The following is a 17,994-nucleotide window of genomic DNA, read 5'->3' on the forward strand; positions in this document are numbered from 1 at the left end:
GCATTGTGGAGATGAATAAAATACCATGGTAGCTCCCCAGGGATGGTTTGGAAGTACGGCCTTGGTCCATTTCATCTGCAAATAGATGTTGACTCCCACAGGAGTTTAACTGTAAGGGTTGGAGAGTTTGCATTCATTTTAGTCCACAATGCTTTGAAAGAGCCATTTAGTACCTTTTTTGACCTTGCTTGTTTGTGTGCCATCAAGCTTAGAAGTTTGAAATAGTCTCATCGATTAGCCTCCACAATCCTCACCTCCCTCTCGGCATATCTCTCCACGTGTCATTTTAAGAGAGGGATGGGCTACGGAGAGAGACATGGTGAAAAGGAAGATTATTTAAGGAGAGTTAATGAAAAAGTCCTTGAGATGTACGGTGGGTTGTCAGCGAGAGCTGTGATAGATTGAGCCTCACTGTTATTAGCATGCGTGCAGCAGACTTTTATGCCTAGACCCGGGCCATTTGTTGATTAATTAATCAGGTAATGTACAGTATCGGAGGGACAAAAGTGGAAAGTTTGGCCTTTCGACGCTTATGTAACCAAAAGAGAATATCTCTCACAATCCCGAGTCATTTGAGTAATGGAGCAGTCTGTGTGCCCGTGTGAAGTAGAACAATAAACATTTTTGGGGAGAAGGGTTTCCGATTTCATGAATACATTCAATCCAGTGGCCCAAAGTCAATGGCGTCTGAGGTAATTCTGTTGAGTTAAGTTAAGGGGGAAAGCCTGTGTTCTTGGGGTATCCAGTGAAACTTGGCAAGTGAGTTAGGAAAATAAACACGGGGTTACGGTGCTGTAGAAATCAGATTAATGCCATCGCACTTCCATTCATTGACTATTGAAGAGAGTTTTTGTTTGGTAATCAAATTTTCATTATCAATGTGCAAACAGCATTTGAATGGAGGTGTCACGAGAAAGCAACTTAGTCAATGAAAATGATTACTTTCATTGAATTGAAATGTACTTTTATTGGAGGCACTAATTCATATTGTCGCCCCATGGATTTGTACACTCTCTGTTATTGCTTTATTTGTACAAAATTTGATTATCGCCCCCAGTAATTCTATTTACTCTATAAGACCCACACCCAAAACTCTTCAAGAATTATTGCAATATTCAAAACGTATGTTGCGAGGCTTGCTTTGACTGGAAGATTGACCACAATCTGTACTTCCTCACGCCTTCCCTCAATCCAAAGCTACTAGTGTGCAGGAAATTACATCACTCAGAAGCACAGTATTTTGAGACGCCGTCCTCATGCCTTGGAGCCTTTTTGAATCCCAAAGGGCAACTGTTGATAATCGCACGGTGTTGTTCCATTGACTGAGAGAGGCCCGTCTATACCACATCCTGTCCAAACGCAGGACAGTGTAACCATTTAAGATTTCAATCAGGAAGGGACAAAAGTTGAGGAAGTTAGTTGAGTAATGTCTTTGGGGACTGATAACACACACACATACATAGAAAACATTATCTCTAAAGCTCTGCTTACCCACTTCCTCTTAATTCCTTTACAAAGTCACTGCCAACAAAGGTAGTTAATGGTGTCAGTCTTGTTAAAGGAATATTCTGAACTCAATAAAAGCTCAACTCAATTGAAAGCATTTGTGGCATAAGGGACAAGTCACATTTACCTTTGTACGGGGAAATTCCTCAGGAAAAATGGGGGATGCGTTCCTCACGCAGATTGATCTTTGAACATGTGAATTTGTCACGTTTACCAATATAAAGCTACAGATTGAGATTAGCTTCTACTGATCCCTGAATATTCCTTAAAGCACAAGTAAAATTTGGTGAATCAAACACTAGGTAAAACACATTTTTTGTTGACTTGTGAAATAAGTTGGAATGGATTCTGTCAAGATGTATACTGCTGCTCAATTTCCATTTTTGACTGACATAACTAGCAATACTTTATTTCAGTGCTGTTAGAAAAAAGTAGTGTTATTTAAGATACCTGCTACTCTTGCTACTATTTTATTTAAGATTAGATGCTACTTTTTATATTGCAGACTTTTTGTGGAAAATGAAAGGGGTGTGTTGAATCTATTGTTGCCATATTTCACCGTTTCTCTTTTTGATATGTCAAGTATTCTGACAGTTTAATTTCCTCCTGGTATTTCAGTGCTCTTATTAAAATGAGGAAGAAAGAAAGAAAGGTTTACTCCTTTTACCGTCTTAAACACAAACAATCTAGAAGTCCATCTTAATTTATCCCACACTCTGTCTCTGCTGCCGCCACAGGTTTGGCAAAAACCGCAAAGACGAGAGGCAAGGAGACAAGATGGAGCGGAAGGGGTCAAGCAAGAGCAAGATGGAGGAAACTCAGGCCACTGAAGAGGAGATGCAGAGAATGAGGCTGGAACAGGAGAGGTGAGCGCCTGCTTCCTGGTCCCCGTAAAAAGCCTCTCAATTAAGCCTAACCACCGCAGCCCGGAGAATTAGCAAACTGTCTAATTAACTAAATGGCATCCTGGGAGGTAAAAGTTCTGGGAAAGCTCTTAGATGTCATTGGTGTAAACGGTCAAGAGCTTTTATAACGGTACATTAAATTGATCATATATGGATTGTTTGTTTCTTTTGTGCTCCTGAACGGAAGGAACGAACCTGATAATGGAGGTTCTTTCGGGCCGCGGACTAAATGGAGGCCCTTAGTGAGGGACTGAATGAAACGGCTGTTGTTATTTTTGTTACAGTGTTAGACGCATTTTCAGTTATTTCAGTTCCCTGTCTCTCAAATTATTATACGTTGTTTCTAGGCAGATGTTATTTTCTCTCTCAGACAAAGATGAGTAAAAGCAGAGCCGTAATTTTTATAATATAATATAATATAATATAATATAATATAATATAATATAATATAATATAATATAATATAATATAATATAATATAATATAATATAATATAATATAATATAATATAATATAATATAATATAATGGAAGATAAAATAATATTATGTTTTATGTTATTATATTATTATATAATATTTTTATTATAATATTTGACTATTTTATATGTACAGTAGAGATGTCCAGAGGGGATATTTGTTTTTATTGATCCTACAAGTTTGATTAAGCATCAACATTTAAGGATATATATATATATATATATATATATATATATATATATATATATATATATATATATTATTTTTATTTTTTTCATTAATATCTTTTATTAAATGAATACTTGTAGGATTGTTACAAAACATTCCTATTTCAAACAAGTGCTGTCCTTTTGACCTTTGTAATTATCAGAGAATCCTGAAAATCATGGTTTCCACAAAAATCAACACAACTGTTTTCAGCATTGATAATAAACATAAATGTTTCTTAAACATCCAATCAGCATATTAGAACAACTTTTTGAAGGATCATGTGACGTTGAAGACTGGAGTAATGATGCTGAAAATGCAGCTTTGATTACAAGAATAAAATATATTTTACAACATATTCACATAGAAAACAGCTATTTTAAATTGTAATAATATTTCACAATATTACTGATTTTATTATATTTTGATGAAAAAAAAAAATAGAATGATTTTTGAAGGATCATGTGACACTGACGTTATGATGCAGAAAATTCAGCTTTAATCACGAGAATAAGTTACATTTTACAATATATTCACATAGAAAACAGTAATAATATTTCACAATATTGCTGCTTTTATTGTATTTTTGATTTATATATATATATATATATATATATATATATATATTAATCAAAAATACAATAAAAGCAGCAATATTGTGAAATATTATTACAATTTAAAAAAGCTGTTTTCTATGTGTTTCTATGTATTCATGATTCATGTAGAAAATGCCCTTAAAATGTGCATTTGGACCTGCCTTTAATTTGCACAGCCATATAACAAATGAACTTTGTTGTCAAGCCTCTGCCACATAATTGAAACATAACAATAGGCACAATCCCATCTTTAGTGGAGGCATCACACAGGCCCTGCGATGACAATAAGCCTGTGTCCACTCAAAGCAACATCTGAACCCCATTTCTAAGCGCTTGTCTTGTCTCTGACACTCTCCACTATGGGCACTGGGAATCAGGCTTTGGCTGCAGGCCCAACACATTGCCAGCTCTACCCCAAAGACAGCAGGCTTTCCAGGGCCCCTCTCTTATGTGTCTACCACCTGGAGCCCTTAGAGGTGGGAAATGTTGGGAGAAAAGTGTTGGCCGGCTGCACGGCATTTGCTAACCCCTGCTCTTATTTACAGTCATTTGTCTGGATTTGTTTTTCATATTTCCCACGTTGCCCTTTTCATATTGTTTAGTTACTTTGCACTGCTCTGTTTTTGTTTAAGCTCTGTTATCTTTCTGTTTTCCTTTTCTCACCTCTGCCATTTTCCTTGAGTTGATAGCAGGGAATCCTTGAGGGAAATCGGTCTGTTATAATAATAATCTGCCCGGCCGGCACATGGTGATGCGATATTCAAAGTCTCTCACCAGGGAAACTGACAGCTAGGAAAATCAATTACAGCCTTATTTTTAGGGGTGTTATTACACGCCGTGCTACAGGTTAGACAGTCGCGTGTGTGAGTGCGCATACGTGGACGAGCAGGGGCTTTGATTGATTATACGAGGCACGGGGACAAGGCCATTTCTACACACTTATGAAATTATAGATCAGGTGATAGGTGCTGCTGATGGCTATTGGAGGTGATGTATCCAGCAGCGCTAAAACAAGCCGCGGGGCTCCGGGAAGAGGGAGGAAGAAGAGGACGCGAGATGGGCCGCGGCCAAACCCAGCCTTCCCCTGACACGACCGATCGTTAATTCGACTTGACGTTTTGACAGGGGCTTTTAGTGATCCAGAAGGAGAAGGCAGCGCAAAGGTTGGCTAGATTAATTTTCATAACGCGCCACCATTAGCCTATCTATTTCTGGCAGGGAGGGCACAGCCTGCTTTTTAGCACACCTGACCCTCAAGGATGTTTATGAAATTCATCTATGACTCGGAAGTGCTGGCTTTAGCGCATATGTTGGCGTATTGTTGGATGACTTAATTCTCCTTTTCTGCTATTAGTTTTAGGTTGATGGTCATAGTGATGTTAAAGGAAGAGTTCACTCAAATATTTAAATTTTATCATTCTTTCACCCTCATGTTATTCCAAACTGTAATGAAGAAATTGTTTTTGCCAGAAGCGCATTTGTACTGATATTAAACAGATATTTACACCCATATTATGCTGATATCATTCAGCTGTAATGCTATTAATATATATATATATATATATATATATATATATATATATATATATATATATATATATATATATATATATATATATATATATATATATATATTAGCTCACAAGACAAACTCAACTGACTGGTTTGTCTTCTGTATGATTTCACACGTCTCTTCAGACATTAGAACTGTACATGATTTATGAGCTTCTACAACTTTTGACCTTCTAACTGAACTAATTTACACAAATTGATTATTGAGCTATATATATTAATAATACAGTTTTCTCTTAGTCTTTTTTTAAGTGCAAACAATAAGTGCAACCATAATTCAAGCATGATACAGAGTTAAGAGATGGTTACAACTACACAACTCAGCCTAAGATAACTTTTATATTAGGAGATATTTGCATGCATCAGGGAGCATTGAACATTTGGGGTATTGAAATTGCGGTAACACTTTCAATGAAGACCATGCTTATAATGAATTATAGCACCATTTAAGTATTACTATTTTATAAACATGTTTATAAACACTCATTAAGACATATAATGTATTATGAGAACAATTATAGTTACATTTATATTATTTTTATAATTACTAATAAGCCGTGCATTTTCTTTTTAATGTGCATGTTCATAATCAATTATATAGAGATTTATAAGTATTAATTAGTCAGTTGTATGGTTCCATCAATGTATTTATAAAGATGCAACCTGCATTACTATAACGTTATTATATTATAGTTACAATGACTTTTTAGTAATTCAGATTTATTTAACCCTAACCCTAACCTAACCCTAAACCTAACTCTAACCCTAATTGAATATATTGTTATTAAAGGTGCCTTTTATTAAAGGTCTTTTTTAACAGATGTAATATAAGTCTTAAGTGTCCCCTGAATGTGTCTGTGAAGTTTCGGCTCAAAATACCTCATAGATTTTTTTTTTTTTTTAATTACTTTTTTTAACTGCCTATTTTGGGGCATGATTAGAAATGCGCCGATTTATGCTGCGGCCCCTTTAATTCTCCTGCTCCCCGCCCCTGGAGCTCGCGCTTGCCTTAAACAGCATGAACAAAGTTCACACAGCTAATATAACCCTCAAAATGGATCTTTACAAAGTGTTTGTCATGCAACATGTCTAATCGCATAAGTATGGTATTTATTTGGATGTTTACATTTGATTCATTTGCTCCATCTGCCATGTTTCGCTGTTGTCCTCGCTTGCTTACCTAGTCTGATGATTCAGCTGTGCACATCCAGACATCCTGCCCTTGTCTAATGCTTGAACATGAGCTGGCATATGCAAATATTGGGGGCGTACATATTAATGATCCCGACTGTTACGTAACATTCAGTGTTATGTTGAGATTCGCCTGTTCGTCGGAGGTCTTTTAAACAAATGAGATTTATATAAGAAGGAGGAAACAATGGAGTTTGAGACTCACTGTATGTCATTTCCATGTACTGAACTCTTATTTAACTATGCCAAGATAAATTCAATTTTTAATTCTAGGGCACCTTTAATAGCCATGTTGTGTTCTAATAAATACTTATTATGAGTAATAATACAGTTACCAATGTCTAGAAATGCATCTTTGATGGCTTTAAGAAAAGTGAAAACACAGGATGCAATTTTCCTAAAGAAAATGTCAAGAAATCATGAAGATGTGCTCATTATACATTTTAAGTTGTTTTCTTTTAAGTGTAACTAATGAACAATAATTTCTGTAATAAAATAATAATAATAATTAAAAACATAAATCAATACAATCAGCTGAAAAAAAATATATATTTTTTTTAATGTTACATACTAGCAAAACACTGCAACAATATATTTTTTAATCAATCAAAATTACCATTCATGACCTCTAATGCAAACATTAGCTGTTAAAGACATCATTATTAATAACTAATTGGTACAGCAAACAAGTGTCTCTGGAACTGTTGTATATTTGATCATTTATAAATCAGTGTATAATGGATTGTGAACATGCACATTGAACAAGCAAATGAATGGTTTATAAGTAACTATTAAAATAATATAAATGTGTCTATAACTGTTCTTATATTGCGGTATAGGTCTTAATGAGGCTTTATAAATATATTTATAGAATATTAATACTTATAAATAAGTATAAATGGGACTATAATTCATTATAAGCATGATCTTCATAGAAAGTGTTACCGAATTTGCTTTTGAATGTGCACTCGCGTTTCGCTTTCACTTTCGAGATTGTGCATACTCTGTGAATAGGGGGCGGCTGTGCTGAGCGCACATTCTACAAGATTAGACATTTGTCACATGCTTAGGCTCTGTTGTGCAACTGACCCTCCGCCATGGTCTTGTCAGTCATCTCGTCACGTACTCTCGTCACGTGATCAGTGAACTCTGATTCCTGCTGCACTTCTTACGACTCTGCAGTTCGTGTTGGATGAGCTGGATGGGATTGAAGTGACTGTTATCCAACTGAATTAAATGGTTTTTTTTTTTTTTTTTTTTTTTTTTTTTTTCATTTCTAGAGATAGCAAAATGACAGTGTAGGTGTAATGTAAACGTAGTGGTGACATATCGTAAAATTACGGCATGGTAACAACACTCTACTACAACAACTCTTCCTCTTCTCTAAAGCAGCCCAACATGGCCTCACCCCCTTTGTTGCGTGTTCTCGGCGGCAGGGTTTATGTAAGTTTTGGGGTTTGTGATGTCACCAACCTGGAAAGAAGGTCATTGTAGTCCTTAAAAAGTGATTTCTGTAAAAGAAAATATCTCCCTTTGCATTGAACTTTGAGCGTCGTAACTTTACAGATGTTGTTTATGCTCAAACAGCAACATTACACACTAACTAAAGTTAAAAAAGTGAAATCATAATCAAGGACCCTTTAATGACAAATAGCACATGCACACTTTTCAAAGACAAAATTAGGTTTGAAATGATAAAAAAGTATTTTGGACACTTTATGATTGTGAAACAGTGTAATGTAATTACTTTTCTAGGGCACATCTGTGAACCTGGCTACCAGATGACCTAGAGCTAAATTCCAATGCAGTGGGCCTTTTTGTATCACATATAGGAATAATATGGGATAAAAATATGCAAAACTGCTCAAAAGCAGCACTGGTGCATGCAGGCATGATTTGGAAGTTGATGAAGTGTTGTCATCAGTGGCATTTGTTTTTGTCACAATCGAGTAAATTGTAAGCAGCTGCGTAGCCCCCCCCCCCCCCCCCCCCCCCCAACTACCTCCCATCCTTCGTTAGTCCTCAACAAACTGAATTTTTCATCCCTCATCAAGGGCTTCAACAGAGCCTGAAGCTCTCGCCTGTATGTCTGCAGGAATACGGTGACCATTATGGGGCCTTGTTTATGCTTGTTGCATGGCTGCAGCCCTGTCCACCATATGTAACTTGACTGAGCGGACCACCATGGCAGGGGGCCATTTACAGCATGAGCATGGGAAGAAGTGTGTGGGCACCATAACCAGCTAAAGATATACCAGTCGCTTTCATCCGCCTCTGTGTGTTTACATTTGGCTGATCAGGCTTTGTACACACATCAAAAATGGCCTTAGCAAACATTATGAGAACCTTCATGGTACACTACTTCTCATCCAACATCTACATTGAAGTATATTAGCATGGCTATTAGCTTATCTTCTTGGCTCCATTAGTGGCTAATCAGTGACTTCCACACCTCTTTTTCTGCTCAGTCTTCCTGACTTTCTTTCCACTCTTCAGCATTTCCTGATTTCCTTTTCACTCTTGTTTGGGTTCCTCTGTTATAATCAACAGCAGTTATCTCAACTAGCTTCCTCTTTTTTTAACCATTAGCATGAGCTTTGAAGGTTCACAGGGTGTGGGGATTGAAGGTAAGGTTTCCCAGGCAAAAGACCCACAGTGTTTCTGAACTTTTTTGTCTTGTACACCTATTACCCAAGGTCTTCATTGGCAAATCACTGATTTTATGCATAAATTTTATCCCATATTATACTGATATAATTCGGCAGTAAAGCTATTAACATGGACAAATATACAAACCCGATTCCAAAAAAGTTGGGACATTGTACAAATTGTGAATAAAAACAGAATGCAATGATGTGGAAGTTTCAAATTTCAATATTTTATTCAGAATACAACATAGATGACATATCAAATGTTTGAACTGAGAAAATGTATCATTTTAAGGGAAAAATAAGTTGATTTTATATGTCATGGCAACAACACATCTCAAAAAAGTTGGGACAAGGCCATGTTTACCACTGTGTGGCATCCCCTCTTCTTTTTATAACAGTCTACAAACATCTGGGGACTGAGGAGACAAGTTGCTCAAGTTTAGGAATAGGAATGTTGTCCCATTCTTGTCTAATACAGGCTTCTAGTTGCTCAACTGTCTTAGGTCTTCTTTGTCGCATCTTCCTCTTTATGATGCGCCAAATGTTTTCTATGGGTGAAAGATCTGGACTGCAGGCTGGCCATTTCAGTACCCGGATCCTTCTTCTACGCAGCCATGATGTTGTAATTGATGCAGTATGTGGTCTGGCATTGTCATGTTGGAAAATGCAAGGTCTTCCCTGAAAGAGACGACGTCTGGATGGGAGCACATGTTGTTCTAGAACTTGGATATACCTTTCAGCATTGATGGTGCCTTTTCAGATGTGTAAACTGCCCATGCCACACACACTCATGCAACCCCATACCATCAGAGATGCATGCTTTTGAACTGAGCGCTGATGACAACTTGGGTTGTCCTTGTCCTCTATAGTCCGGATGACATGGCGTCCCAGTTTTCCAAAAAGAACTTGTCCATTTTAAATGAGCCTTGGCCCAGAGAAAACGTCTGCGCATCTGGATCATGTTTAGATATGGCTTCTTTTTTGACCTATAGAGTTTAAGCCGGCAACGGCGAATGGCACGGTGGATTGTGTTCACCGACAGTTTTCTGGAAGTATTCCTGAGCCCATGTTGTGATTTCCATTACAGTAGCATTCCTGTATGTGATGCAGTGCCGTCTAAGGGCCCGAAGATCACGGGCATCCAGTATGGTTTTCCGGCCTTGACCCTTACACACAGAGATTGTTCCAGATTCTCTGTATCTTTGGATGATATTATTCACTGTAGATGATGATAACTTCAAACTCTTTGCAATTTTCCTCTGAGAAACTCCTTTCTGATATCGCTCCACTATTTTTCGCCGCAGCATTGGGGGAATTGGTGATCCTCTGCCCATCTTGACTTCTGAGAGAAACTGCCACTCTGAGAGGCTCTTTTTATACCCAATCATGTTGCCAATTGACCTAATAAGTTGCAAATTGGTCCTCCACCTGTTCCTTATATGTACATTCAACTTTTCCGGCCTCTTATTGCTACCTGTCCCAACTTTTTTGGAATGTGTAGCTTTCATGAAATCCAGAATGAGCCAATATTTGGCATGACATTTCAAAATGTCTAACTTTCAACATTTGATATGTTATCTATATTCTATTGTGAATAAAATATAAGTTTATGAGATTTGTATATTATTGCATTCCTTTTTTATTCACAATTTGTACAGTGTCCCAACTTTTTTGGAATCGGGTTTGTAGAATCTGTATTTTATAGCTGAAATTATGTTTTATAATGGTTTGATGTGCTACAACACTTAATATATGCTATTGTATGGTCATGAAGGATTATGACATGAGTTAAAGAGCAGTGTTAATTTAGCATTTTTATATATAGAATTTATTAATATTTTGAATTAGCTTTTTGCATTGTCAGTTTTCATGAATATTTAAGTTTTTGTAATTTTATGTGATTTTGACATTTTTACTATATATATATATATATATATATATATATATATATATATATATATATATATATATTTTTTTTTTTTTTATAATAATTTGTAATTATTTCAGATTTAGTTTTAGATCTAGTCAACTTCAACTTATTTTCTTATTTTCAACATTTATAAATTTTATTTTATTTTATTTTGTTTTATTTATTTTCTATTAACGGAGACAATATTTAAGTAGTAAGTAGTTATTTAATTAGTTTTAGTTAAAAATAACAATACTGGTAATGAGCACTGATGTAGAAATGTACCTCTTTATGGATGTCTTTGTAAATACAAATTATACAAATTATTATTAATACAAATTATATTAATATAATTATTTTATATTACAGTATGTGATTTTGTCATTTTTATTATTTTTGAAAAAAAAATTCTAGATAGCTTTAATTTGTAATTATTTCAGATTTAGTTTTAGTAATTTTTATTTTTATTAATTTAATTTAATTTAATTTAATTTTCAATTAATGGACACAATATTTAATAGTTTTAGTTATTAATGCCTTTACAATAATACAATAATATAAATTATTTTACAAGTAATTAGTATGTTTTTTTCATTATAAATAGCCATAATATAATATAATATAATATAATATAATTAATATAATATAATATAATATAATATAATATAATATAATATAATAATATAATATAATATAATATAATATAATATAATATAATATAATATAATATAATATAATATAATATAATATAATATAATATAATATAATATAATAATTCTATATATATATATAATAATTCTAATCCAAACCTTTCCTTATTTTTCCTTTCTAAATAACTTTACATTACACATTGTAATCTTTTACTTCACTGTGTAGGATGTGTTTATAGCTTTTTTGGGGGAACCGTGGTCCTGCTTCCTCTGTGTCCCCATGCTTGCCTTATTCATTCATTTTAGTAACTTGATGTATTAATTGATTTTCCGTCACTGATTTTTTGAATCTTTCTCCATTAACTCCGCCTGGCATTCCCTTTGGCTTTCCATATATTTTCCAACATTTCATTTTTTGACGCATAAATACGTGTTACTCGTAATCACAGCTGATCTTTCCCCTCGCATTGTGGTGGTAATTTTGTTACAAAATAATTAGCATTGTTGTTCTGCTTTGTCAAATGAGCTCATTATGTTGCGGAGTCTTTTGTAACAGTTCACCGCTTGACTGGACCAATTAGCTTCCAGAGTTCAAAGGCAGATGACAGGACTGATTGTGCACCAGATTATATTTGTAATTACATTTGCAGCTATATATGCTTGTGGTCGGACGCAGAGGACCATCAGCATGACGATTGCACTGCTGAAATATTTGTTCAATTGTTTTCCCCGTCTCGCTATATCGAATGTCAAGAAGGGATGTTAAAAATACACACTCTCCATGTGGTGAAGTAACACAGACAATATTGGCATGTTATCTTATTTACACTTAAAAACTACCAACTGAAGAGTGAGATCTGCCTCGCGGCCATCGATGTGAATGTCTCGTTCGCTCTCTCAACTGAATTAAACATTGTTAGACATATGGAGGGAGTGATTTGGCTGTGTCTATCTGGAATTTGGCGATGTCGTAAGATAAACAGCGTGATTTATTCAGCGAGGAGAGGAAGGACTGCGGGCGGACCGGAGTGTGATCTCTATCGCTCGGCTCTGTGCTTCACTTCAAAACATTTCAGTTCATTTCCAAACTTCTCCTCCTTTGCAGACTCGCAGAGCAGAACGTTCTAAATTCTTCAGAGAGTTCATAAATCTCTCATTCCTTATCTTATGTTTATATCAGGCCTTGATCAATGACTAATTCCATCCCCAAAATGAACACTTTGACCCTGCAGGATGTACTGCATACCGCACGCTTCAGGATTTCGGCAGGGAAGCATTTGGACACATTTCAGCTCAGATACCCTATAAATAAAACATTCAGCATGGCATTACGGATGGATCTCATCTAATGAGGTGTTTTTGAATTGTGCCAAACTGCGCCTTGTAGACATGAAAGCAAAGGTGGTGAGGAGTTTTGTTTCTCTAAGTTCACTTGTTACCTAGAAACAACCCCAGATCTGCCATGACGACCCATATGTTGCTATAACGGCCTCCCACACACACACACACACACACACACACACTGGCGCTGTGGACAGATGTCAGCTAATCACAACATCAAACTCTTAATTAGTGTAAGGTGCGGACCCGCAACATTTAGACGTGACATCTACATATATCTCATCCTGACAGACAAACACGATTTTAACATACATTCATGTCTTCTGCCTCTTCACATTCACACACATGCACACACACACACACACACGTGCAAACACACACACACAGTAGCAATCTACACTAATTAGCTTTGAGCCCAGAAAGTCACAAAGAGGGATTTGCTGTCCTTCTTTGTTGTTTTATCACAGCTCACTGGGGATTTTTTCATCCCTCTTGCTAATATTTTGATAATGTTTTCTCTCTTCTCTTCCACTTTTATAATTTTAGTATCAGTCTTCCATGTGACCATGCCTCAGTAAGGTCTGAGTGAATAATGTATCAGGAAGTTATTTGCTTCAGCAATCATGTGTTATTTAACTTAAAAAAGTAAGTTACCTGGTAGCCTTAAAAATTTGAGTTATTATAATGAAGGCAATTGGTTTAATCAACAGAAACTCAAAATATTATGTTATCTGAACCACATTAATTATTGAAGTTGATTTGACGAAAGAAAAAATGTATAATATATCATGGTTTCCACAAAAATATTAAGCAGCACAACTGTTTTCAGCATTGATAATGATATCGAAATAGTCAGAAATGTTTCTTGAGCATCAAATCTTATATTACTTTTTTCACAAGATGTAATATAAGTCTCTGGTGTCCCCAGAACGTGTCTGTGAAGTTTCAGCTCAAAATACCCCACAGATCATTTATTATAGCTTGTCAAATTTCCCCATATTTGGGCGTGAGCAAAAACAAACTGTTTTTGTGTGTGTCCCTTTAAATTCAAATGAGCTGCTGCTCCCGGCTCCCTTTCCAGAAGAGGGTGGAGCTTTAACAGCTCACGCTTCGGTTGCTCAACAACAACAAAGCCGGAGAATCTCACGCAGCCAAAATGAGGATTGTCAGTAACGGTGTTCAGCCTTACATTGTTCAAACCGGAGTCAACACTGATGGAGAGACTCAGGAAGAACTTTTAGAATGAAACTGGACGTTTCTGAAGGGTTAGTGGATAAATGTATGTAGTTGCTGTGGAGTTGATTCAACTCATCCACTAGCATGTGACGTCATGTTAATCTTTTTTGCAAATCCAGCGTTGAATTGCCTCGCTTGCGAAAACAAAATGGCGATGCCTTGGGTGGAAACGTGCAGATTAAGGGGCGGTTATATTATAATAAGATCCCCTTCCTACGTCAAGAGGGCAGCGAAATATACCCTTTAAACTGTAGCAATATTTCACAATATTATGGTTTTTACTATATTTTTGATCAAATAAATGCATCCTTCGTGAGCAGAAGACTTTCAATCACATAAACAGCCACAAACTTTTAAATGGTATTGTACGTAATTATTAAATTTGCTTTAAAAGTGCGGTTATCGTTTTGGTTTGTTAAAGTTTAAAATGTGTGTTCTTTTGCACATTATCATGACCTAGCATTTAGTAAGAGTAAACTGTACTGAAACTATTAAATATGACATGATGAAATATTGAATGTTTCAATTAAAAGACAAAAACTATGACAAAAATAAAAATAAATCATTGCTCACCCTAATACCACCTCTGAAGATAAAGCAGAGAGCGAAATCGGGAATGGTAAAGGAGAGCAGAAATAATGTGTTCAGTGCTATTTCTGTGTCCTGCATTAACACCACACTGGACCATTAACTGTGTAATGAACTAAACATGGAAAGGGGAATTCTGGAAAGGTTTAGCTAGAATTTTGAGGCGCATACACACAGTTATGGTCATAGTTCAACACACACACACACACACGTTTGTTTTTGTGAATTGTGGGGACTTTCCATTGGCCGCAATGCATTTTATACTGTACAAACCGTACTTTCTATCCCCCTACCCTACCCCTAACCTTAAACCTAACCATCACAGGAAACCGTGCACACCTTTATTTTCTCACAAAAACATCATTTAGTATTTTTATTAATTAATTTACATTGTGGGGACCGGTGGCTGCTCCACGATGTAGGTGAACTCAGGTTTATATTACATCGTGGGGTCATTTGGTCCCCACAATGTCATATAAACAAAAGCACACACACACAAACACACATACCCTGACTACCCCATAATGTCAAACAGACTTACTAATTAGATTATATTTGTTTATTATAAAACTACGTAATAATGACAAAATGTTTTGCTGTGCGACACTTTTGCATTGTGCCTGGTTACAGCTTATAGGCCACAGTGTTAAAGTGACTGTGAGTTTGTATGTTTAACTGTGGCCAGTCTCATAACCTGGACCAGTGTCTTCATCGTGCTGGTTTTAGTTAACCTTCTTGTCATACACAAAACACACAAAGAGCCTCGAGGCCCACTTATCATCCCCAGGCCACTGCTCTAAATTAGTTTTAGTCTGGTACTCCAGGGGGTAGGTTGGACTAGACCTCTTCTTCAATGTGCTCATTACCCCATTCAAACACAGATATCGCTCTTGCAGATTTGATTTGGCCATTATAGGCACAGCGCCGGAGGCGTCGTCCTCCTATTGAGTTTCCGTAACTTGTCATAACACGGTTTTTACTGGCAGCGAGGTTGACATCAGTTTTTAAGTCGACGGCAGGTGGACTGGAGCCTCGCCAGCATAAGATATCAACCTTCAAATGTGAAACAAACAACCTGTAATGGTTCAAGGGATGAACTCAGTGAACCAAAAGTTAGGAAAAAGACAGAAAGAGAAGTCATCATGAAATCAAAATTCTTTTTTTTTTTTTTTATTGCAGTGTAATGTTAGTATGCTTTTTACATCAAAAATTGTCATAATTTAGAAATAAAAGACATTTTTCCTACCCTGATTTTAGCCCTCTGATTTGAACGCTCTATTTGAAGGGGCGTGTCTGCTGAGACTTCAGTGTAAACACCCACAGCTGTGATTGGCTAACATCTTTGCATCTTTTTTTTACTCTCTCAAAAACATTTAGCATGTTTTTACTATTACACTTCTCAAGGTTAACTAGTGAAAAGTTTTAATTATAGCAATGCATTTAGATCTACGGCATTATATTTAGATTGTGTCATGAAAGGTTGCAGTGATGAACATTGAAGCTGATCACAAAGATGTTAAGCACATGGAAGCAGTGATCTTGTCAGTGCAAATCAATTTCTACACACTAATGAATACTTTCATCATAACTAACAGTTCAAACATGTATGTAACTAAGAGATTTGTTGAATAAAATGGGAGTTTTGGCGCAAATCCAGAACTTAGTCACTGATAAACTGCTGTTTGATTGACAGCTCCAGCGATTGTAAAAGGAGCGTTCTTTGATCGCTTTCTATATATAATTTAATCAACATTTAAATAAAAGATTATTTTCATCATACTAAGAGAAACAATGTTAAGTTGACTGTTTAGTCACTGAACAACTGACTGTACATCAATCATTACATATTAGATCATGCATTAACACAGTTACTTACATGTTGTTGCATTACTGTCGAGTCCATATCGTAAAAGTCTGTTTGCAAAGCCTGCCCCGAAATGTGATTGATTTACCAAAGAATCCACAGTGAAATCCACAGTAAAGCTCAACTGAGACATTCACATTTTTAAAAAAATAAATTACCATATTCCTAGCATTACGATCCTTTGAAAGGTAATGCTATTTTTGTCCTGTTGTATCACTGTTCTCTCTCATCTCACTATGGCAGGGTCACGGCTTACGTTGCAATGATGAAGTAGGTGTTGATTTCTTCTACAAAGGCGGCGTTTCGCCTATATAGCCGCATTTGAGGATGAGTTATTCACTGGGCCTGGTGTCAATAAAAGCTTTTATTGGACTAACAAGGAAGTTTTTGGTTCTGAAATGTACATGATTTTCTTATAGTGACCTCTTGTATATATCAAAATTTCTCAATTCATGACCCTTTTATTCAAAATCAAAACCTGTCACTCACATGAGATCCACCAATAGCAAACCACAAGCATCCAATCAGTTCCCCATGGTCAAAATCAAGCCCCGCCCTACATTTTTTCTTGTTCCTGAATCTGTTTCACTTGGATATACGTCACAATAGGGAAGAAATGACTATTGCAACTTCCGTTTCATGCTGACTTTAAAACTCCCACAATTTACACACACACATATGAAAATATGCTCATGTTGATTTCCAAGTGTTTCCCAGACTATTAACATGAGTCATAAATGCACACAATTCTTGCACATTAAATTGGATTTCCTCAAGCAGCATAGCGAGAGAGAGAGACAGTCAATGGCATTGTAATTGTATTAGACTCTGACAGAGAGAAAACGCTCATTGTTGGTAAATTAGATCGCGCTTATGAGAATGTGTGGAAACATTCAGTCTCAATAGCTGGGAAAATCCTACGGCTCTTCTCTGCTCAGTACAGCTGTCAATCAAACGACTGTCAGATAGATGTCAAGGGTCAAAGGTCAAACCTGACCTGGGGTGGTGAGGAGGTAGGGTACTTAAATACTTACAAAAGGCTCAGGTTTTTGTGATGGGGCATCCCTCGAGTTCCAGAGCCCATCTGGATCTGATGAGATAGGTGGGTACCAAAGACAGAGGTCACCCTACAGGAGTCTTTCCTCTTGTCCGCACCGGCCTTTCCTCTTATTCCACTATCAGTCCCATTCCTGAGGATCTCCTTTCCCTCAGCACAGCACTTAGAACGACACATGTGGCCTATTAGACACAAAAAGACTCATTCAGTTCAGCGCACCAGGAGCGGCCTTTGAAAACCTCC

General features: G+C 36.3%; 1 protein-coding gene across 6 annotated transcripts in view; it reads left to right on the forward strand.

Annotated features, from left to right (window-relative positions):
* pard3aa (par-3 family cell polarity regulator alpha, a) overlaps positions 1–17,994 on the forward strand; it is a 560,621-nt gene that overhangs the window by 419,391 nt on the left and 123,236 nt on the right. For 4 of the 6 annotated variants that reach the window (XM_067377333.1, XM_067377327.1, XM_067377330.1 and 1 more), the window contains one exon: positions 2,244–2,372. The exons of the other annotated variants lie outside the window; for them this stretch is intronic. In XM_067377333.1, coding sequence (XP_067233434.1) covers positions 2,244–2,372 — 129 coding nt within the window. The remainder of the gene's footprint in view (positions 1–2,243; positions 2,373–17,994) is intronic. 6 annotated transcript variants of the gene reach the window in all.

This window comes from Chanodichthys erythropterus, chromosome 23 (assembly GCF_024489055.1).
Source record: "Chanodichthys erythropterus isolate Z2021 chromosome 23, ASM2448905v1, whole genome shotgun sequence".
NCBI classification, from domain to species: Eukaryota; Metazoa; Chordata; class Actinopteri; order Cypriniformes; family Xenocyprididae; genus Chanodichthys; species Chanodichthys erythropterus.